General features: G+C 42.2%; 1 protein-coding gene across 2 annotated transcripts in view; it reads right to left on the reverse strand.

Annotated features, from left to right (window-relative positions):
* CDC23 (cell division cycle 23) overlaps window positions 1–23,331 on the reverse strand; it is a 106,862-nt gene that overhangs the window by 35,647 nt on the left and 47,884 nt on the right. The window contains exon 12 of one of the 2 annotated variants that reach the window (XM_030212852.1): window positions 21,812–21,887. In XM_030212852.1, the coding sequence (XP_030068712.1) occupies window positions 21,812–21,887 (76 nt within the window). Of the gene's footprint in view, window positions 1–21,774; window positions 21,888–23,331 lie in introns of both variants that reach the window. The other variant, XM_030212853.1, reaches the window with a different exon arrangement.

A 23,331-nucleotide genomic window follows, 5' to 3' on the forward strand; every position in this document is an offset into this window, starting at 1 on the left:
TTTGTAACATGGATACTCATGGGAACTACCCTGCTAGTTCGCCCTGTTAGATGCTTCTCCCCCTGCATACTCCTTGTATATTCTTCTAAGTTTTCCTATTCTGTATTTTATTTAATGTTTGTAAGCCACATTGTGCCTGCATGAGTGGGAAAATGTGGGATATAAGTGAACAATAAATAAATAAATAAACTAGGCACAGACCAACTTACTTGACATTATGGCAATTATCTTAGTAAATATAGACCTGTATTGCTTTCCAACCAACTGCTGGCCAGAGCATGTATGATAGTAGGGTAAATGACCCACCAATTATGGAAAAAGCAGGTTTGTGTGAAACTAAAAAGTGGACAATGCCATGGGACCACAGAGGATAACTTTATTAGGATATTAAAGGGAAGTGTTTCTGGTGAGTGACCATCTACTATCCCTTCCTCTTCCATAAAGATCCTATGTGTTTGTCCAATGCTTTCTTGAGACATAATTTTACCTAATTGAATTCATCTGACAATTTTCTTTCCTTTAGTCAAAAGAACATAGTATAAGCGTTGCCACATTGGGACAGACCAAAAGGTCCATCAAGCACAGTATCCTGTTTCAAACAGTGGCCAATCCAGGTCACAAATACCTGGCAAGATCCCAAAACAGCAAAACAGATTTTATGCTGCTTATCCAAGAAATAAGAAATGGATTTTCCCAAGTCCATCTTAATAATGGCTTATGGACTTTTCTTTTAGGAAATTATCCAAACCTTTTTTTAAACCCTGCTAACTGCTGTCATCACATTCTCTGGCAATGAATTCCAGAGTTTAATTACACGTTGAGTGAAGAAATATTTTCTAGTTGATTGCGCTAAAGTAAATTCAGCTCCTCCTAAGAAAGATACAAGACTGAGAAAAATATAAAACAGCACATGCTGTGATGTTAAAAGGGACAAAGTGGCAATTGAAAGAAGCACTGCAAATACTTAAACCTAAATCTCAGATAAAGACTGAGGAAATGTAGAATGAAGTCCATTAGAGCTGACTTGAATGCAGAGCCAAGTCATGAAACATAACCAAAAAATAATGCCACCATGAAAGAAACAGAACAGGGTCAGAAGAAGTGTTCGGAGAACAAAATATAAATACCCACATAAGTTCCTGCCTAGAAAGGGATTCAGTCACTTCTGACAATCTGAAATACCGCAAAAAATGGTAATAGTTTTCACAAGGTCTTAGATGAACCTTTGGTTTGGCCCATAATGGCAATTTTGTTCTAATGCAAAAGTTATTCACACACGTCTTTTTTGTTGTTGTTGCAATTTTTATTAAGAGAAATGAATATACAAAAGCAAAAAGAAACACCACTTCCAAATATGGCATAAAAGCTAATAACAATCGCCCAATAATAACACTATCCAAAATCCCCCCAACCATCCCACTCTTCTCAACACTAGGGTTACAGTCGAGAATCCATAACAAAAGCTGTTGCACTCATTAACATCCAAAAAGTATAATGATATATAACTTGAGAGAGGTCCCGCCGATGGGTGGTCCCCCCTTCTGAAGCTTCCAAAGTGTCGTAAGCATCCCAGATTTTATGAAAACTAAACAACTGGCCCATTGTGTATCACCACTAATTCAGTCTTTTGGGGACTATAGTCCAATTTCCAGAGCACTGCAGCCAGAGAAGGCATGCCCTGGTGTTTATAGGTAGCCACCAGTGCTAGTTTACTAGTGACAAAGACATTAGTCACCAGTTCATATTTGAAATAGTTTATGTTGGTTGATTTGCAGGAGGATTACAATTAATTTATTAGGACTGTTTTATTCTCTTTATCTAAAACCCTTATTAATTCTTATGAAAATATTTCCCCTCCTTATTAAGAACATAAGAGTAGCCATATTGGGTCAGACCAATGGTCCATCTAGCCCAGGATCCTGTTTTCCAAACAGTGGCCAATCCAGGTCACAAGTACCTAGCAGAAACCCAAATCGTGGCCACACTCCATACTACAAATCCCAGGGCAAGCACTTACTTCTCTATGGACTTTTCCTCCAGGAATCTGTCCAAACCTTTTTTAAACCCAGATATGCTAACCGCTATTACCACCTCCTCCGGCACAGAGTTCCAGAGCGTAATTATTCATTGAGTGAAAAAATATTTCCTCCTACTTGTTTTAAAAGTATTTCCATATAATTTCCTCCAGTGTCCCCTAGTCTTTGTACTTTTGGAACGAGTAAAAAATCGATTTACTTCTACTCGTTCTACACCAATCAGGATTTTGTAGACCTCAATCATATCTCCCCTCAGCTGTCTCTTTTCCAAGCTGAAGAGCCCTAACCTCTTTAGCCTTTCATATGAGAGGAGTTCCATCCCCTTTATCATTTTAGTTGCTCTTCTTTGAACCTCTTCTAATTCCGCTATATCTTTTTTGAGATATGATGACTAAAACTGAACGCAATATTCAAGGCATGGACACCATGGAGTGATACAAAGGCATTATAGTATTTTCGGTCTTATTCGTCATACCTTTCCTAATAATTCCTAGCAACCGGTTTGCTTTTTTGGCCGCCACCGCACATTGAGCAGAAGATTTCAGCATATTATCTACAACGACACCCAGATCTTTTTCTTGAGACTGACCGCCAAGGTGGACCCTAGCATCAGGTAACTATGATTCGGGTTATTCTTTCCAATGTGCATCACCTTGCATTTGTCCACATTAAATTTCATCTGCCATTTGGATGCCCAGTCTTTCGATTTCATAAGGTCTTCCTGCAATATTTCACAGTCCGCACGTGTTTTAACAACCTTGAACAGTTTTGTACCATCTGCAAATTTGATCACTTCACTCGTCATTCTGATTTCCATATCATTTATAAGTATGTTAAATAGTACCGGTCCCAGTACAGATCCCCGAGGCACTCCACTGTTCACTTTCCTCCATTGAGAGAAATCCATTTAACTCTACCCTCTGTTTTCTGTCCAATAACCAATTCCTAATCCACACCAGAACCTTGCCTCCTATCCCATGACTCTTCTTATTCTCTTATGTACCTAGGTTGGGTGGGAGGGAATGTACACACAGCAATTTAAACTTCGAGGTACTGTGACTGTTTTTAACTATTGGATTACAGATTACTAGTAACAGGTTAGCAATTTCATGTTTCAGTTCTTTCAAGTCATCTGATCCTGGTGATGTTACTCTTTACTTTGTCAATTTGCTTCACTATATCTTTTAGATTTCATGTACACTTATGTGCTTTAGTTGCTCTAAACCATCGCTGTCAAAATATTTCTGGCGTGAGGATGACACTAACATTCTCCTCTGTAAGACCGAGGCAAAGAATCAATTTAGTTCTGCTATTATTTTGTCTTTCCTAACTTAGCACTCCTTTTACCCTGTGGCCATCTAACTTTCCAACCAACTCCTTCACATGCTTTTTGCTTCAAAATATACTTGAAGTTTTTATTACTTTTTGAACAAAACTTGCTACAGAGGCAAAGTCTCTCCTGGCCTGCCTAATTGCGGTTTTACATAGAAAAATTATGTTCTTACCTGATAATTTTCTTTCCTTTAATCATACCAGACCAGTGCAGACTAATGGGTTATGTCCATCTACCAGCGGAAGGAGACAGAGAAAATAGTTCCAAGTAAACCACCCCTTAAGGGTATCGTGCAGTCTGGAATGTTCAGTATTTTGAATAGCTAAGCAATGGTGCTCTGAAGTCTAGAAGAAAGCACAGTTAATACCAAACAGGCAAACTCTTGGAGCCAATATGCAGAACCTCACTGTTCCTGCTTGGCCAAAGGCAACTGCAACCTCCCCTCACAGTAAAGTAAGTGGGAGGGAATGGTCCATACTGAGCTTCCTCAAACACAGAGATCTACCCCTGAATCCGGGGAAAGAACTCCGTGATGCCAAGTAACAGGAGTCATACAGAGCTGGCACAACAAGTGGCAGGAGACTGAATAGAGAAGATGAAGTAGGCAGTGCTGTAGGACATCCCAGTGTATTGAAGCATCGTGGAACAGTCAGGGATACCTAAAGGAAACAACACTCTGACAGACTTTAGCAAGGGAGGGCATCTGGACTGGTCTGGTATGATTAAAGGAAAGAAAATGATCAGGTAAGAACATAATTTTTCCTTCCTTGTCATCTATACCAGACCATTTATTTTATTTATTTATTGCATTTGTATCCCACATTTTCCCACCTCTTTGCAGGCTCAATGTGGCTTACAATACATCATGGATAGTGATAATGATAAGAGAATAGACATTTGGTGTTACAGAAGGATTTGGGGTTGAATGGTAATGGAATACATGATAGTAATATAACAGAAGGCATTATTAACATTTCTGGATATATGTGGGAGTTTCACATGTTTTGATCTTTGTGGTATATCTTGTTGAAGAGATGGGTCTTTAGTAGTTTACGGAAGTTGGTCACTTCATAGGTTGCTTTTAGGTTGCTGGGCAATGCGTTCCAGAATTGCGTGCTCGTATAGGAAAAGGTTGATGCGTGCATTAATTTGTATTTTAGACCTTTACAGTTGGGGAAATGAAGATTAAGGAATGTGCAAGATGATCTTTTAGCATTTCTTGGTGGTAGGTCTATCAGGTCTGACATGTAGGCTGGGGCCTCGCCATGGATGATTTTATGTACTAGGGTACATACTTTGAACGTGATGCGTTCTTTGAGTGGGGGGACTAATGGGATGTAGCAAAGCAGTTTCCCAAAGGGGTGGGGGGGGGGAGAGAAAAGAAGAATGCAGAAGGTAAAAAAAAATCAACAAAGCTATACACACAGCAAAAAACTGATAAGCAGAAAAGGATCTGAATATCTGAACCACCAGGCTACCAAAATGGAACAGAGTTAGACACTAGAAAAGGAATTGAAGCTGTAGGACGTAAAACAAATGTCCTGAGCAAAAGAAAAATTACATACCCGTCTTGAGTCCAGTATGGTCGGATGAAGCGACCCTAACAAGTACTAGGAGAACGCAACCCCAAACAGTGCACCACACTTCACAGACGAAAGGAAGCAAGGCCCAGGAACCACCCAGACCCGCGCCTAGTGAGAGAATCAAACTCCACAGAACAAGAAGAGACTCCAGAGTCGAGAGAACCAACTAACTGGAGCGCTAGTCTCTCCAGGAGAACCATAAAGAAAAGGGCAGCAGCATACCAGGGTACAACCATAGAAAGAGTACTCCTCAACCAGCTCGCTCTGGACTTAGGGATGAAAGAACAGAGCCAAGAGAACAAAAGGAGACAAAAAGAAAGAGTCAAGAGCCACACTGTGGAGAAAAGACCCCCAAGGTGCCAAGTAGCCACAAAAGGAACAGAGACTAATTTAAACTCCAGCAATGGAGAAGCTTCTTGCCAGCCACCAAGAGGCTATGGCAAGAAAAGGTGCCACAGGAATGGTGGCTAACAGGAGACAAGACAGTCTTGTCTACCAGCCTAAACTGCGGTATGCCACAACTGCTGAAAAGTTACTGTATCCAACCTGCAGAAAAAAGCTGGGGTTGACCAACAAGGTGAAACAGTGCCCAACAGGCAAAGGTGAAAATATGCTCCACAGTCAGAGGCTGAACTGTGCTCAAGGGACAGAAAAGAAGCTGAGCTCATCAGGGAGGCAGAGAAGAATCCGTGCTCAACGAGAACAAATGGAGTTGCACTCAAAGTACACAAACTGAGCCACGCACCACGGGCAGAGAAAGAGTTGCACACCTCTGGCAAAGATAGAAATGCCCTGAACAAACAGAGACGAAGCTGAGAGTAACAGACAGAAGATGAGCAGTGCCCCACTGAAAGAGCTGGATGGTAGAGGTACCTGCAGAACTGAAGCTGCGGTAGCAGTAGAACTTTGTATAAAACGCAGACAAGGAGCTGCTTTCCACAGGCAAACAAGGAGCTGCACTCCTGACACCGGCAAGGAACTGCGCTCCAGACGCCAGCAAGGAGCAGCGCTCCACACGCCGACAAGGAGCTATGCTTCCTACGCAGATATGAAGCTGTATAGCACCTGCAGTCACAGAGCTGTGCTCCACTTCACCCAATTTGCAGAGAAGAGTTGTGCTAAACATACAGAGATGGAGCTACACTCAACAGGTGGCGGAGCTGCGCTCTGCACGCAGACAGGGAGCTGCGTTCCATACGCAAAGAGAGAGAGCTGCATGCCACACACAGACACAGGACTGTGCCCCACGCTGAGACCTGCAGAGAAAGAACTACACTCAACATGTGACAATGGAGCTGCGTTCAACATGCAGAGAAGGTTGCAGAATAAGAAACGAAGGAACTTCACTCAACATGCCATGATAGAGCTGTCCTCAACATACAACGATGGAACTAAAGCCAACCTGGAACTGTGGAACTGTGCCCAGCATGCAGCGATGGAGCCGTGCCCAACATGGAACGGTGGAACTGCATGGAATAATGAAGCCGCTCTCAACATGTAGCGATGGAGCCGCGCTCAACAAGCAAAATGCATAGATGGAGTCCCGGGGAACAGCCAGAGAAGAAGGCACTGCCAGGAGGTCAACAGGAAAGGAGCACAACTTGTGGAAATGCAGACCTGGCGCTGCACTCCCCTGGCCCAGAGGGACTAAAACTACAAGACGAGAAAGCCCCGTGCCCCAAGAGACACTCTCGGCCCTCAAGTGGTCTCAGCCACAATGACCGCCCTCCTAGGCAACCGATATGGAGCAGCAGTCAACGTAGAGAAAGAACTCCCGCCAAGAGGGAGATAAGCATCACGGAGCTGGAATCATCAGACCACAGGGAGCAAAATGCAGCCGCAAGGCAGTGAGAAAGAAACAACTCTCGCCAGGAACAAAGAGGAAGCTGGCCACTAACACCAAACTGAGGAAAAAACAGCTAAGGGAAAGTCAAACTCCAGACCTAGAACAGATACACTTCCCTGCAGAAAAGTAGAGAAAAGCACAGAGCTAAGAGGCAGTAATCCAGATGCACAGCAATAGATCTGCTCAGTAGGAAAGAACTGCGTCCCTTACAGAAAAAGGAAGGAGTGCCAAATGTGCTAGGAGAGAGGCGCCTGAAACTAGAAAAGGCAAAATCTGCCTGTGCCAGGCTAAAACTCCCACCCGAAAGCAAGGGAAGCAAGGAAGAGCTGTAGCAAACTAGTCCTAAAAAGGCACATTCCCGTAAAGAGACAATGAACTGAGTCTAAGCAAAAGACTGGCAAGAATGGCGCTCCCGAGGGTACTCAGAAGAAGAATTTGAGCTTGTAGTTGCACACCAAGGGCAACTTGGACCCCCACCAGAAGGAAAGTACCCTGCAGACAAACCAGAGCAGACAGGAGGGATCCACAGGGACGAGAGAACCAGAACCGCCCTAAGGAATGGAGGAAAAACTGCGTCAAAACAAGTATCAAATAGCAGGGTCGTCTCAAGCAAGATGCCAGAAGCAGCAGAGACCAGACGGTCTGAAAAAGAACTGACCAACAGCCGTGTAAGGCTGACAGGAATGAAAAAAATAGCCCTGGACTAAAAAGACCGAGCCTGCAACCAAACAGAGCCAGCGAGAGACTTCTCCCACTTTGGAAATGGCAGACTAAGACCTCCGAACTGCAAAGGTACAAGGTCCAGCAATGGGGCCGCCCTCTAGGACTGTGAAGAGGAGAAAAACAAAAAAAAAAAATCAAAGCAACTGGTACCAGCTCAGAAGGGTCCAAGATCAGAATCAGACGCTGGCCAGCGAAATTCAAAGGAACTTCGCAAGCGGCCCCCTAGAATACATTGCCAAAGGTGGGAAAATAAATCAGGTAACAGGCAAGAGAAAGAAGGAAAAACAAAGTTTCTTCTTCTTCTTTTTTTTAAACAACCTTCTTCACTAGAGACAGGAATTAAAAAAGGTTTACCTCAGAGGCAGAAAAGGAGGGAAAAAAGCAGTTTCCTTTTTCATAAACAACCTTCTTCACTACTGACAGAAATTAATAAAGGTTTACCTCAGAGGCAGAAAAGGAGGGGAAAAAACAAAGTTTTCTTTTTTTTTTCTTTTTTAAACAACCTTCTTCACTAGTGACAGGAATAAATAAAGGCTTACCTCAGAGGCAGAAATTCAGATATACCTACCACCACAGAAGAGAAGAACCCCACAGGGGAGACAAGTTACTCCATGCCACAATTAACCATCACCCTGCTAGAAAGACAGCCAGGGGAGGAAGGGGAGGTGAGGGAACCAGGGTCACTGGATATCACCCTAGCTGGCAGATGAGGAACTCAGGACACTGAGTATCATCTAAACACGTCTACCAGCACACCCCTGGCTCCACTGTCACCAGAAGAATCTGGGACAGGAGCTACCAGCCAGCAATCCAGAGCAGCTGCACGATCTGTCCACCATCCACAAGGAGACAGAGAAAATACTGAACATTCCAGGCGGCACGATATCCTTAAGGGGTGGTTTACTTGGAACTATTTTCTCTGTCTCCTTCCGCTGGTAGATGGACATAACCCATCAGTCTGGACTGGTCTGGTATAGATGACAAGGAAACATATACTTGCTAGTGCTCATGTTCATCCCTATTTTCCTTTTTAGGCTCTATTTTCCCATTTACTAAAAGAAGCATTTTTTGCTTTAAATTGCCTCTTTAAACAACACTGGCAGTCATTTGGTCCTCCTCCAATCTTTTCTAATGCATGGAATACATTTAGCTGGGCTTCTAAAATATTCCACACTTTCCCCACTTGTTAATTTATTATGTTATATTTTTATACCATGAACCACTTTGGATGTACAAAGTGTCAGGGAAGCTATACAGAAGTTTTAAAATAAATATATACATACTTCACACATAAACCTTTCACATTTTCTCATTTTCTCACAATCTCATTTTCAAAGTTGAATAATATGGCTGTAGTTCACCTTTGTATCTGTCCTTAAGTTTTGATGTCAGATTTAAGTTGTATAATAGAAACATGACGGCAGATAAAGCCATACGACTCATCCAGTCTGCCCATCCTCTGTAACGCCTAATTCTTCCTGTTCCTAAGCGATCCCACATGCTTATCCCATGCCTTTTTAAATTCTGGAACAGTCCTAGACTCCACCACCTCCACTGGGAGGCCATTCCACGCCTCCACCACCCTTTCTGTGAAATAGTACTTCCTTAGATTACTCCGAAGCCTATTCCCTCAACTTTGTCATATGCCCCCTCATTCCAGAGCTCTCCTTCATTTGAAAAAGGCTCTTTTCCTGTACATAAATGCCCTTGAGATATTTAAACGTCTCTATCATGTCTCCTCTTTCCCAGCGTATACATGAAGTGCTGGGACCCAGAGCCTGGACAGACCGGATCGGAGAACAGGTGCGAGACACACCCGTCGCTGGGGAGACGCCGGATCCAGACAAGGAGGAAGGAGACCCGATGAAAGCTGTTGCTGCTAGGCGGCCGGTGATTTTGCTTGCGTTATTTTGCTTGTTTTGCTTTGCTCCGAGAGCACTGGGAAGACAGCTTCACGGAGCAGTGACAAAAAGCTGCCTGTGATTTTGCTTACTTTATCCCGCTTCGTTTGCTTTGTGTAGAGTGTACTGGGCTTCACGGACTGGTGGAAACAAGCTGCCTGTGATTTTGCTTTTTTTTTTTTTTGCTTGCTTTCTTTGCTTGCTTTGTTCTGCTCTGAGTTGAGTGCACTGGGATGATGGCAACACGGAGCAATGAAAACAGGAAGGACCCGAAAGTTGTTGCTGCTAAGTTGTCTGCGATTCTGCTTGCTGTGCTTCGCTTTGTTTTGCTCTGCTTTGAGTGTACTGGGATGATGGCCACACGGAGCAGGGACACAGGAAAGACCCGAATAGCCTTCTGCCTACAATGTATTAGATAGACTCACTTCCACTACAGCCTATTAAACCCCCTTACAACAGTTCACAGGACTAAATGCCCTGGTTCTGAATGAACTGAATAACAATTGATTTGGGTAGTAGAAATAGGGACAAACCAAGCAGGCTTTCTGCTTACAATGAACTAGATAGACTTACTACCACTCACATCTAGTAAACCTCCATGCAGTAGCCCACAGGTTTTGCATGCATTGTTCTGAATGTACTAGATAACGATTGCGTAAAGTTGGGAAACGGAGACTAAGCCAACCGGTGGGCACCACGGACTATAAATAAGATTTTTATCGCACATGCTAAAATGTTGATACTGTTTAATGATGATACCACTTGATGATAAGCTTCAATAAGAATAAGTCACCCAAACTTACAGGAACACCTTAACGCAGTCATACTCTACAGACCTCCAGGAAACTGGCAAGATAGCCAAACACACCTCATGGACTTTATCTCAAACACCTGTATCTCTTCCTCTAACCTTATCATAATAGGAGATATCAACTTACATCTGGAAGATCTCACTATAACAAGCACCCAAGACTGCAAAGAATTCCTACAGCTCTGGAACCTACAAGAACCAAATACACAACCGACACACAAAAAAAGACACACACTAGACATTATAACACACAAATTCGATCACAACGCAAACTTTATACTAACTAACACCAATTGGTCACCTGTACCATGGTCAGACCATTACATAGCAAACATCACCCTCCAATGGAGAAGGAAAGACCTACCTAACAAACAACCACGAAAACCTTACACCACAAGAAAAATAGACCCAACTGAATTTTGGCAACAGATCTACACTGACAGATGGACAACAGAGACAAACACAATCCAATTCCTCTCTAACTGGGATAATAGATGCAAATTGATACTAGACTGGAACAAAAAAGGAGGTGAAAACCCTCACGGGACCGTGAGATATAAAACAAAAAGTGAGGAGATGGACTAAGGATACCAAAAATATTTATTCACATAAAAAATGTAAACAGTAATAAAAATATATTGAGAATATTTTTAAAAAATGACCCGACACGGCCGTGTTTCGGCCCAAAGGCCTGCCTCAGGGGTCTTTATAACCTTGGTAATATGTGACTTGGAATATATGCTCCAAGGAGAGTGATAAACCAAAACTCTCTTTGATCTGCTCTCTTCAAACAATATTAAAAAGCAAAACAGCTGATTATACTCCTCTCCGAAGAGATGTGTACCAATATAAGATATATTGAATGCCTAGACCCAGAACCCGGAATCCACCCAGCAGACAGGATCTGGACTGAATTCACCATACTACCAGACTACCAGAAGATCTTATCTCACAGACACTTAAAAAGATTCGCCAAATCTCGCTGTAAACTAGATATATGCCCAAACAACCTCATGAAGTCGGCCCCCCAACAATTTATAATGGACCTAACTAACCATATGAATTTCATGCTACAAAATGGACTCTTCCCAAAGGAGAAAGGTAATATTCTACTCACCCCCATACCCAAGGATGCAAAGAAAAATACTAACGAACTATAGACCAGTAGCATCCATTCCCCTACTCACTAAAATAACAGAAGGCATGGTGACCAAACAACTCACAGAGTACCTAAACAAGTTCTCGTTACTGCACGATTCCCAGTCAGGATTTCGATCTAATCACAGCACGGAAACCGTACTAGTCACGCTTGTGTCCAAACTCAAACAACTGATAGCAAACGGCAACAACATACTACTTCTACAATTCGACATGTCAAGTGCATTCGATATGGTCGACCATGGTATTTTATTACACATTCTAGAATACTTCGGAATTGGAGGTAACGTTCTCAGATGGTTTAAGGGTTTCCTAACTACCCGTTCATATCAAGTGACATCAAACTTGACAACATCAGCCACATGGACACCTGAATGCGGAGTTCCACAGGGATCCCCCCCTCTCACCGACCATATTCAACCTAATGATGACACCCTTGGCTAAGTTATTATCGAATCAGAATCTAAACCCATACATATATGCTGATGATGTAACAATCTTTATCCCATTCAAACACGATCTAAGAGAAATTTCCGACGAAATCAACCAAAGCCTACATATTATGAACTCCTGGGCAGATGCATTTCAACTGAAACTAAATGCCGAAAAAACCCAATGCCTGGTACTCACCTCGCAATACAACAAGAAGGAATTCACCACCATCAACACACCCAATCTAAGTCTACCAGTCTCAGACACCCTAAAAATCCTTGGAGTCACCATTGACCGACATTTAACACTTGAGAACCATGCAAAAAACATAACTAAAAAAATGTTCCATTCAATGTGGAAACTAAAACAAGTCAGACCATTTTTCCCAAGGAATGTCTTCCGATACCTGGTACAATCACTGGTACTTAGTCATCTGGACTATTGTAACTCACTCTACGCCGGTTGTAAAGAGCAAATACTCAAAAAACTCCAGACAGCCCAGAACACGGCAGCCAGACTTATATTCGGCAAACCAAAATACGAAAGCGCAACACCCCTCCGCGAAAAACTACACTGGCTCCCACTCAAATAACGCATCACATTCAAACTGTGTACCTTGGTCCATAAAATCATCCATGGTGACGCCCCAGCATACATGTCAGAGCTAATAGAACTACCACCCAGAAATGCAAAAAAGTCCTCCCGCACATTTCTCAATCTTCATCCTCCTAAATGCAAAGGCTTGAAATACAGATCGATGCATGCATCAACCTTTTCCTACACAAGTACACAGCTCTGGAACTCACTGCCACGTAACCTGAAATCGGTCTACGAAGTGACCACTTTCCGCAAATTCCTGAAGACTTACCTCTTTGACAAAATATATCATAAAGAACAACATGCGTAACTCCACCTTCTTCTAGATATCCAGGAATGTTCTTTATGTCTTTTGCTCCCATACCTTCTTATACCTAATGCCTTTGACTCTAACACTATCATGTATTTCACCATCATGTAACCAAAACTTCTGCTAAAACAATGTATACTCTTTTCTATTCCCAATATTATGTATTTCACCATCTTGTACCCAAAACTTGCTGTAAATCCAAATGTACATTCTTTTCTATTTCCAATATCCACGATGAAATGTAAGCCACATTGAGCCTGCAAAAAGGTGGGATAATGTGGGATACAAATGTAATAATAATAATAATAAAATATAAGCCACATTGAGCCTGCAAAAAGGTGGGATAATGTGGGGTACAAATGTAATAATAATAATAATAATAATGATAAGACTGTTTAATACGGATACTGATATTAGAATTGTAAATTGTTTTAGTCAAATGCTGATAACTAGCTGCCACAGGGACCCAGCAGTAGACACCATGCAGTAGCTCTACCGCGTATAACGTACTCTATATCATATATACTGTTACTTTAGTAATTGCTGTAGTGTCTTAAATGTGAATAACTAGCTGCTACAGGGACCCAGCGGTAGATACTGTGCATTAGGTGCACCGCGTATATTGCACTTTACATCCTATTTACTCTTGCTTTAGAAATTGCTGTAGTGTCTTAAATGTGAATAACTAGCTGCTACAGGGACCCAGCGGTAGACACTGTGCATTAGGTGCACCGCTTATATTGCACTTTACATCCTATTTACTCTTGCTTTAGAAATTGCTGTAGTGTCTTAAATGCTGATATGTACCCCAGCAAAATACCCCTAATTATCTACTGTTTCATCCTACTCACACAAGCACATACAACCCACGATACATATAACAACAACCTCACAACTTTCGAACCACACACCACACATACACAAATCATGCTCGCACAAAACAACAACAAAGAACACAATAAACCTAACACCTACAGACGCCAACAAAGGTTATCAAAAAAAGAAAATACCAAATCCACACATCAAGAAAATAGACAACTGATAAAAATCACCACTAACCCGAACCCAAAGGAGCAATACCAATTAATACAAATAGACTACTCTAATGCGAGATCAATAATCAAAAAAACCATAACAATAACTGACTGGATAACAGAAGATCACCTTGACTTCCTTCTCATCAATGAAACCTGGATTCATGACTCTAAAGACCCAATAATTCTAGAGCTTTGCCCACCAGGATACAAAATCACCCACTGGACAACGGAAGGTAAGAGAGGCGGAGGCATAGCTATAATTTATAAATCCCAATACACAGTCACAACAACAGCGGAATCTATCCTTCCCCAACTCGAAATAGCCTCAATCAGAATCAACCACCCCAACCTGCAGGACCAACTAAACATAATCCTATTTTATAGACCTCCGGCTAAATGGCAAAATGCCCAGACACATTTCACGGACTTCATATCAAACACTTGCCTGTCCTCCCAAAACATTCTTATAGCAGGAGACATCAACCTTCATTTGGAAGAAGCTAACACAAACAAAGTACACGAATGCAAGGAATTCCTACAACTCTGGGAGTTCCACTGGCCTAACATGCAACCCACCCACAAGAAAGGACATACATTAGACATCATTACCCATAAAGTTTCACCAGAAGCGAACCTCAGAATCAAAGATACAAAATGGACAGCCACACCGTGGTCAGACCACTACAAAGCAAACACCTCCCTCCTTTGGAAAACAAAAGAGACGCAACAAAAACAAGGAAAAAGAATATACATTACAAGAGGCAAAATAGACCCTCTAATATTCTGGCAACAAATATATACCGACGAATGAACAACAACTACTGACTCACCCCAATTTCTACACGAATGGGACAATAGATGCAGAACAGTCCTAGACAAGATTGCACCACTCCAAACTAGAACCTCTCATAGGAAAAGCTCAATCCCGTGGTTCAACGAAGAACTGAAAGAACTAAAAACACAGGTTAGAAGGCTAGAAAGAGCTTGGAGCAAAAAAAAAAAAAAAAAAAAGACGAACACACACTCAAGGAATGGAAACAGTTACAAAGAAAATACAAATACAAAATCAGACAAACCAAAAGAACGCACTACAGAACTATAACAGGACCAAACTACAAGGATACGCATAAACTCTTTTCACTTGTAAATAATCTCCTAAACACCACACAGGTCACTTCAAATAGCATAGAAACCCCATCGGCAATCAACCTAGCGAACTATTTCAAGGAAAAAATCATAAAGCTCCGACGCATGATACCAAGCAATACAACTGAGTACACAAGCATCCTCGAATGCTTAGACCCGAAAACCGGGGAATATCCAGCCGATCGATCATGGACCAACTTTGACTTGATGTCAGTAGACGAACTCACGCACTGGCTCGGAAAATATGCCAAATCTCAATGCAAACTTGAAATCTGCCCTATGAGCCTACTAAAAGCCGCCCCCAAACAATTCACAAAAGACCTCACAAACCAAGTAAATTATAGACTCCTAAACGGTCTCTTCCCCACGGACAAAGGAAACATCCTTCTCACTCCACTACCAAAAGATGCCAAGAAAAGTACAATGGACCTAACCAATTACCGTCCAGTTGCTTCGATCCCGCTCATAACAAAACTGATGGAAGGCATAGTGACGCAACAATTCACGGAATACCTAACCACACACTCAATTCTACATGAGTCTCAATCAGGATTCAAATCAAATCATAGTACTGAAACTGTACTAGTGTCTGCAATGAATACTTTCAAAAAAACAATTGCAACCGGCAAGAACATACTCGTACTACAATTCGATATGTCTAGTGCTTTCGACATGGTAGATCATGAAATATTCCTACACCTGCTAGAATACTTTGGAATCGGAGGCCCAGTCCTCAAATGGTTCAAAGGATTCCTCACCACCAGATCTTACCAAGTAACAACGAATAATGACAGATCACCACCTTGGACACCGGAATGTGGAGTGCCTCAGGGATCCCCCCTTTCGCCTACTATTTTCAATCTTATGATGATTCCACTAGCCAAACTTCTAGCCAACCAGAACTTCAATCCCTACATTTACGCGGATGATGTCACGATCCACATCCCATTCAAAAGTAACTTAAACGAAATAACCAATGAGATCAACCAGAGCCTCCAAATCATGTACTCTTGGGCGGATTCATTCCAGTTAAAACTGAACGCAGAAAAAACTCTATGTCTAGTTCTCACTTCCCAATACAACACAATCAACTACCCTACCATAACCACACCATATTGCACACTCCCTATTTCAGAAAACCTGAAAATTCTTGGAGTCACTATTGATCGATACCTCACACTCGATACCCATGTGAAGAATACAACGAAAAAAATGTTCTACTCGGTGTGGAAACTCAAGAGAATAAAACCTTTTTTCCCAAGAAACATCTTCCGTACCCTAGTACAGTCATTAGTAATAAGTCATCTGGACTATTGTAACACTTTGTATGCAGGCTGTAAAGAACAGACCATCAAAAAACTCCAGACAGCCCAGAACACCGCAGCCAGACTCATCTTTGGAAAAACTAAATACGAGAGGGCAAAACCTCTAAGAGAGAAACTACATTGGCTACCACTCAAGGAACGAATCGAGTTCAAGATCTGCACAACCGTCCACAAAATCATCCACGCAGACGCCCCACTTTATATGTTAAACCTAGTGGACTTACTACCTAGAAATGCCAAAAGATTGGCCCGCAAATTCCTCAATCTAAACTTCCCCAGCTCTAAAGGAATTAAATACAAACATAAGTACATAAGTACATAAGTAATGCCATACTGGGAAAAGACCAAGGGTCCATCGAGCCCAGCATCCTGTCCACGACAGCGGACAATCCAGGCCAAGGGCACCTGGCAAGCTTCCCAAACGTACAAACATTCTATACATGTTATTCCTGGAATTTTGGATTTTTCCAAGTCCGTTTAGTAGCGGTTTATGGACTTGTCCTTTAGGAAACCGTCCAACCCCTTTTTAAACTCTGCTAAGCTAACCGCCTTCACCACTTTCTCCGGCAACGAATTCCAGAGTTTAATTACACGTTGGGTGAAGAAAAATTTTCTCCGATTTGTTTTAAATTTACTACACTGTAGTTTCATCGCATGCCCCCTAGTCCTAGTATTTTTGGAAAGCGTGAACAGAAGCTTCACATCCACCTGTTCCACTCCACTCATTATTTTATATACCTCTATCATGTCTCCCCTCAGCCGTCTCTTCTCCAATCATAAGCTACTACTTTTGCGTGTAAAAGCACACAGATCTGGAACGCACTACCCACGGCCCTGAAAAATATGGACAATCTAACCAACTTTCGCAAATCTTTGAAGACAAACCTCTTCAACAAAGCCTACGAAAACTTCCTTAATAAACCATTCCTTAAATTCTCACAACACCTCTCTAGCACTTTGCATCTAATTCATCTAATTTCAGCTTATGTATTTAAATTCAAGTAATGACCTTGCATCTAATTCATTTACTTTCAGCTTAAGTATCTAAGACCATGTAATGACTACATCATAACAACACTCTGTAAGCCACATTGAGCCTGCAAAAAGGTGGGATAATGTGGGGTACAAATGCAATAAATAAAATAAATAAATAAAATGTTGAGGTTCATAAGCCTGTCCCTATAATTTTTGCATTCAAGACCGCTTACTAATTTTGTAGCCGCCCTCTGGACTGACTCCATCCTGTTTATATCTTTTCGTAGGTGCGGTCTCCAGAACTGCACGCAGTACTCCAAATGGGGCCTCACCAGAGACTTATACAACGGCACTATCACCTCTTTTTTCCTGCTGGTCATGCCTCTCTTTATGCACCCAAGTATCCTTCTGGCTTTGACCGTTGCTTTATCTACCTGTTTGGAAGCTTTAAGGTCATCAGACACAATCACCCCCAAGTCCCGCTCTTCCTTCGTACACTGAAGCACTTCACCCCCTATACTGTACTTTTCCCTCGGATTCTTGCAACCCAAATGCATGACCCTGCACTTTTTTGGGATTAAACCTTAGTTGCCAAATATCGGTCCATTCCTCCAGCTTCGCTAGGTCCTTCCTCATGTCATTCACACCCTCCAGGGTGTCCACCCTGTTGCAGAGTTTAGTATCATCCGCAAATGATAAGTAGAAGTAGTAGTAATGAGACAAACCTTACCAGACAGCCCTTCCGCAATATCGCTCACAAAGACGTTAAAAGAGCCGGCCCTAGGACCGATCCCTGCGGTACTCCACTGACATCCTTTTCTTCAGAGCCAGCTCCCATTTACCACTACCCTCTGTCTCCTACCATTCAACCAATTTATAACCCAATCAATTACTCTAGGTCCCGCACCGAGGGAACTCAATTTATTTATCAGTCGACTGTGCAGAACCGTGTCAAAGGCTTTGCTGAAATCCAACTATACCACATCAAGCGCCCCTCCCACATCCAACTGTTTGGCCTCCCAGTCGAAGAAGACAGTCAGATTTGTCTGACATGACCTGCCACTAGTGAAGCCATGCTGCCTCGTGTCCCGCATTCCATTTAGTTGATCACGGTTACCTCTTAGCTTTTGTACCAGGTCCTGCATGTCACTGAGAACTAGCTGCAAAGTAGTCTCCCCTCTTTATCAGTTCCACGACCAGCTGCTACATTAAGTAGTCATTAATGTCATCTAGGAATTTTATCTCCCTAGCATGTTCTGATATGACATTTATTGCATGTGTTTATTGTAAATCACCTAGATTTGTGGATAGAGCAGCATATAAACATTTTTAAAACAATTGGCATATCCCATTATTATTGTGCTGCCTAATTTATTAGCAGCAGGTTCACAGCTGGGTCAATATGACAGGCTGTTATGACAACTAACAGCTGTACAGTACTAACCAGAAGTCCAAGTAGAAAATGCAGGGTTGAGCTGGATCAATCTGGGAAGCTATGTTGACTAGTTTACTGTACCAAGTCAGTGGTGTCTAGAAAGGTAAATGGGAACCTAGAAAGCCAAATATTTACACAACAGCCACACTACTTTACATAACAAAATTCTGTGTTACCTATTACTATGTAAGCCGCATTGAGCCTGCTTTTAGTGGGAAAGTGCGGGATACAAATATAATAAATAAATAAATAAAAAATAAATAGTATCAGTAGCCAGTTAGATGGCTGCATATATAGAAAAGGAGGGATGCTATGAAGTGATCCAAATAAGATTTTAGAGTAGACAAGGCAATGATAAAAGCTCTCCCAGATAAGGTGGAATTACCCTAGACAGTCAAACTCTATGACTGGCAGTTGGGAGAAATCTTTGGCCAAGTGCACAGTAATGAACGGACAGACTGAATGGGTTTAGTAGTCACTTTCTGTCATTCTCTACTATACTATACACATTAAGACTCCAGAATTATATTACAAATACAACTTTTATTGCGTCTATGTGTCTTTACAAATCAAATGACACATCTACAAAAAACATATAAATACACCACCATTCATACTTCACCAGCGATAACAACCAGTGCAAAGTAAATGTCATTAAGCATCATAAATGTAATTCATGCAATGTGGCTACTGTAGTGCACAAATATCCATCAGCAAATGTCCATCAAAAATGAACTGGTAGTTATCTTCTTATGTACTGTTCTTTCTGTGAGCGCATTGAATAATGCTGATCCTGAGTTCATATGGCACAAAGCATACCCTTGCTTGTGCTCCACAGGCGATGTGACTCACAGCAGTCTAAATCAGCCGCTGCGTTCATTAACGCTCAAAATGAATACATCTGCTGAACTCGAATAGTACATTGCCAGTTTTCAGCTTTTACAACCAGTTGCAGGTCATGGGTGAAGGGTGACTAAAACCACCTTGAAGGCAGATATGCTTTTCATATTCACCACAATACCCCTATGCTGGACCGCAGTTCAGTGCTCTTCCTCAGGAGGAATCATCTTTTCACCTACATCATTATAATAGTATTCTTATCACCATCTAAACCAAACCTTATTGTTTGTTAAGGTTTGGTTTAGATCCCTGATGGCGAACCTATGACACGCGTGTCAGCACTGACACGCGTGCCATTTTCGCTGACACGTGGCAGATTTCAACATTTCCTTGATTTGTCCAGGTTTCTCGATGAGCATGTGACCACCTCACCTTCTTAACTCCTCTGCTCTGATGCACGCGCGACGGCAACGCAGGCAGGCTAGAGGCAGCGTCTGTGCTCATGCGCGTGCCAGCCAGCGCCTGCATGCTCAGCATCAGCTGGTGATAATCCTGCACGCACTGCATGCTTCATGCTGGCGCAGCGGCTTACTTCTACTGTCTGCAGCCTGCCGCCTTCTCTTCAGCCGCTGCCATAATAATCGCGAGTCGACGAGAGCACGAGGCTGCAGCAGGACGGTCTGGTCTCTGTCTTCTGACTCTTCTCTTGTGCCCTGCCTGCCCCTTGCTTAGCCGCCGCCATAACAGTGAGGTAAGATTCTTAAGAATGGGCTCCCATGATAAATTGTTTGGGATAAATATAAGTAATATAACAGCAGGTTATGCCATGATTTAACAGGGCAGGCATTTCTCAGTCTGGGGGGGAGGGGTGCATAGTTCTCAAAGAAAGACAATCTACTGAAAACCTTCCAGAGAATTATGTGCAGTGTGAGCTGATTTTCATTTTCTAAGTCTCACCCTGCTGCTGCTGCTGCTGCTGTTCTTCTTTCTTTCCTTTCCAGGTTAGTTAAGGAGTGTGGTAGCTGTGTTAGTCCACTCTTAAATAGAAATCAAACAAAACAAAACATGGAAAAGAAAATAAGATGATACCTTTTTTTATTGGACATAACTTAATACATTTCTTGATTAGCTTTCAAAGGTTGCCCTTCTTCGTCAGCTAATCAAGAAATGTATTAAGTTATGTCCAATAAAAAAAGGTATCATCTTATTTTCTTTTCCATGTTTTATTTTGTTTGATTTCTATTGATAACAGGTTAAAGAATTCCCCCTCCCCCTCACTTATCTTAGTTCACGGCACCCCACACAAGTTAAATAATATCAAGACCAACAAAAGAAACCGACTGACAGATGAACAAAGAAGTCACTAAGCAGGTAAGTTAAATAATTAGTTTTTGGTTTATTAAATACAGTTATATATTACAATTATACATTTTTGTTATTTAAACTATAAATATCGTGAAATTATGTTTTTTTTTCTCGAAGTGACACACCACCCAAGTTATACTCGTTTTTTTGGCGAATTTTGACACACCAAGCTCAAAAGGCTGCCCATCACTGGTTTAGATGGTGATAAGAATACTATTATAATGATGTAGGTGAAAAGATGATTCCTCCTGAGGAAGAGCACTGAAATGCGGTCCAGCATCGGGGTATTGTGGTGAATATGAAAAGCATATCTGCCTTCAAGGTGGTTTTAGTCACCCTTCACCCATGACCTGCAACTGGTTGTAAAAGCTGAAAACTGGCAATGTACTATTCGAGTTCAGCAGATGTATTCATTTTGAGCGTTAATGAACGCAGCGGCTGATTTAGACTGCTGTGAGTCACATCACCTGTGGAGCACAAGCAAGGGTATGCTTTGTGCCATATGAACTCAGGATCAGCATTATTCAATGCGCTCACAGAAAGAACAGTACATAAGAAGATAAGTGCCAGTTCATTTTTGATGGACATTTGCTGATGGATATTTGTGCACTACAGTAGCCACATTGCATGAATTACATTTATGATGCTTAATGACATTTACTTTGCACTGGTTGTTATCGCTGGTGAAGTATGAATGGTGGTGTATTTATATGTTTTTTGTAGATGTGTCATTTGATTTGTAAAGACACATAGATGCAATAAAAGTTGTATTTGTAATATAATTCTGCAGTCTTAATGTGTATAGTAACGATATGACTCTGGTGGTTTAGCATTTCCCCTAGTCAGTAGATTCTCTACTATACCCCAGAACTTGTCACTTAGATTTAAATCAAATCACATTACAAACTGAATTCTGCTTACTTGTCAAATACAAATGCTGCTTTCCAGCTTCCCTCACCTTTTTGGCTTCTACGAGCTGGTTAAGTTTTTCATAACATTCTCCTAGAGCAACCAGCATTCGTGAGTCATTGGGCCTGAGAAAGAATTATACACATCATTTTTGTTAATTTGCTGCAACACTTAACATAGTTTAGTTCCCTCCCCCCCCCCTCCAAGAAGCAATTTAGGACAAAGGTGAAATTAGGTCTTACCTGCTAATTTTCTTTCCTCTAGACCCTCCAGACCGGTCAAGACGCTTGGGTTATGCACGCCTACCAGAAGAGGGAGACTGAGAACACTAAAACTTAAACCAGTATAAGCTAGCAGCCAACCCCCAAGCAGCCAGTAAATCCTTAACAAAGCAGAAAACAAATGAAACCAATAAACAGTTACAACCCCGAAAGGTCAAAGAACCCTGTACTCAGAAACAAAAAACATGAAACACATGCTTCAACTGACCGAACGCCACAGCGCTATGGTCCCTCTCTGAAATGCAGAGGAAATATATGTATAGCAAGACTTGAAATTTAGATACCTTTCAGCCATAGCAACATAGACCATAAGAACACCAGAACTCTGCCAATCATACTCACCACAAAGAAACATGTACACAGCGGGAGGGTTCTTGACCGGTCTGGAGGGTCTAGAGGAAAGAAAATTAGCAGGTAAGACCTAATTTCACCTTCTTCAGCGACCCTCCAGACCGGTCAAGACGCTTGGGAAGTACCAAAGCAGTACAACTCCTAAGGGCGGGAACCTTGCATTCCAGAAGTCAACACTGCCGCACACAAAACTGGCATCCTCCCTAGCCTGCACATCCAGTCTATAATGTTTCACAAACAAATGCAACGAGGACCAGACCACCACCCTGCAAATATCTTGAGGCGGAAACAGACCACTCTCCACCCAAGAGGAAGCTTCTCCCCTGGTCGAATGCGCCTTCAGTTGGTCAGGCACTCTACGTCCCTTGATCAAATATGCCAAGGAAACCGCCTCCTTCAACCATCTGGAAATAGTTGCCTTAGAAGCTGCAGCTCCCTTCTTTGTACCGCCGTACAACACAAACAACCTATCTGAAGACCGAAACTCCTGAGTCCTGGATAAATAAACCCTCAAGACTCGCCGAACATCCAGCTTGGCTAAACGGCGCTGAGACGCATCTCCCAACTTATCTCCCAGCACTGGCAAAGAAATGTCCTGATTTACGTGGAAAGACGACACTACCTTGGGTAAAAATGATGGAACAGGCTTCAAAGAGACCTTTTCCTTCGAGAAAGCCAGGAAAAGCGCACGACAAGACATAGCCTGCAACTCCGAAACTCACCGCGCCGAAGTAATAGCCACCAAAAACACCGACTTCAAAGTAAGATCTTTTAAGAGTACTCGACCCCAAAGGCTCAAAGGGAGGCCCTACCAAAACTTCCAACACCAAGTTCAAATCCCACGGCGGTACAAGGACGCCGAGGACGAATCAGCTTTACAGCATGTAAAAACCGAACCACATCAGGGGAAGACGCCAAGGAGACTCCCTGTATCCTT

Source organism: Microcaecilia unicolor, chromosome 8 (assembly GCF_901765095.1).
Source record: "Microcaecilia unicolor chromosome 8, aMicUni1.1, whole genome shotgun sequence".
Taxonomy (NCBI): Eukaryota; Metazoa; Chordata; class Amphibia; order Gymnophiona; family Siphonopidae; genus Microcaecilia; species Microcaecilia unicolor.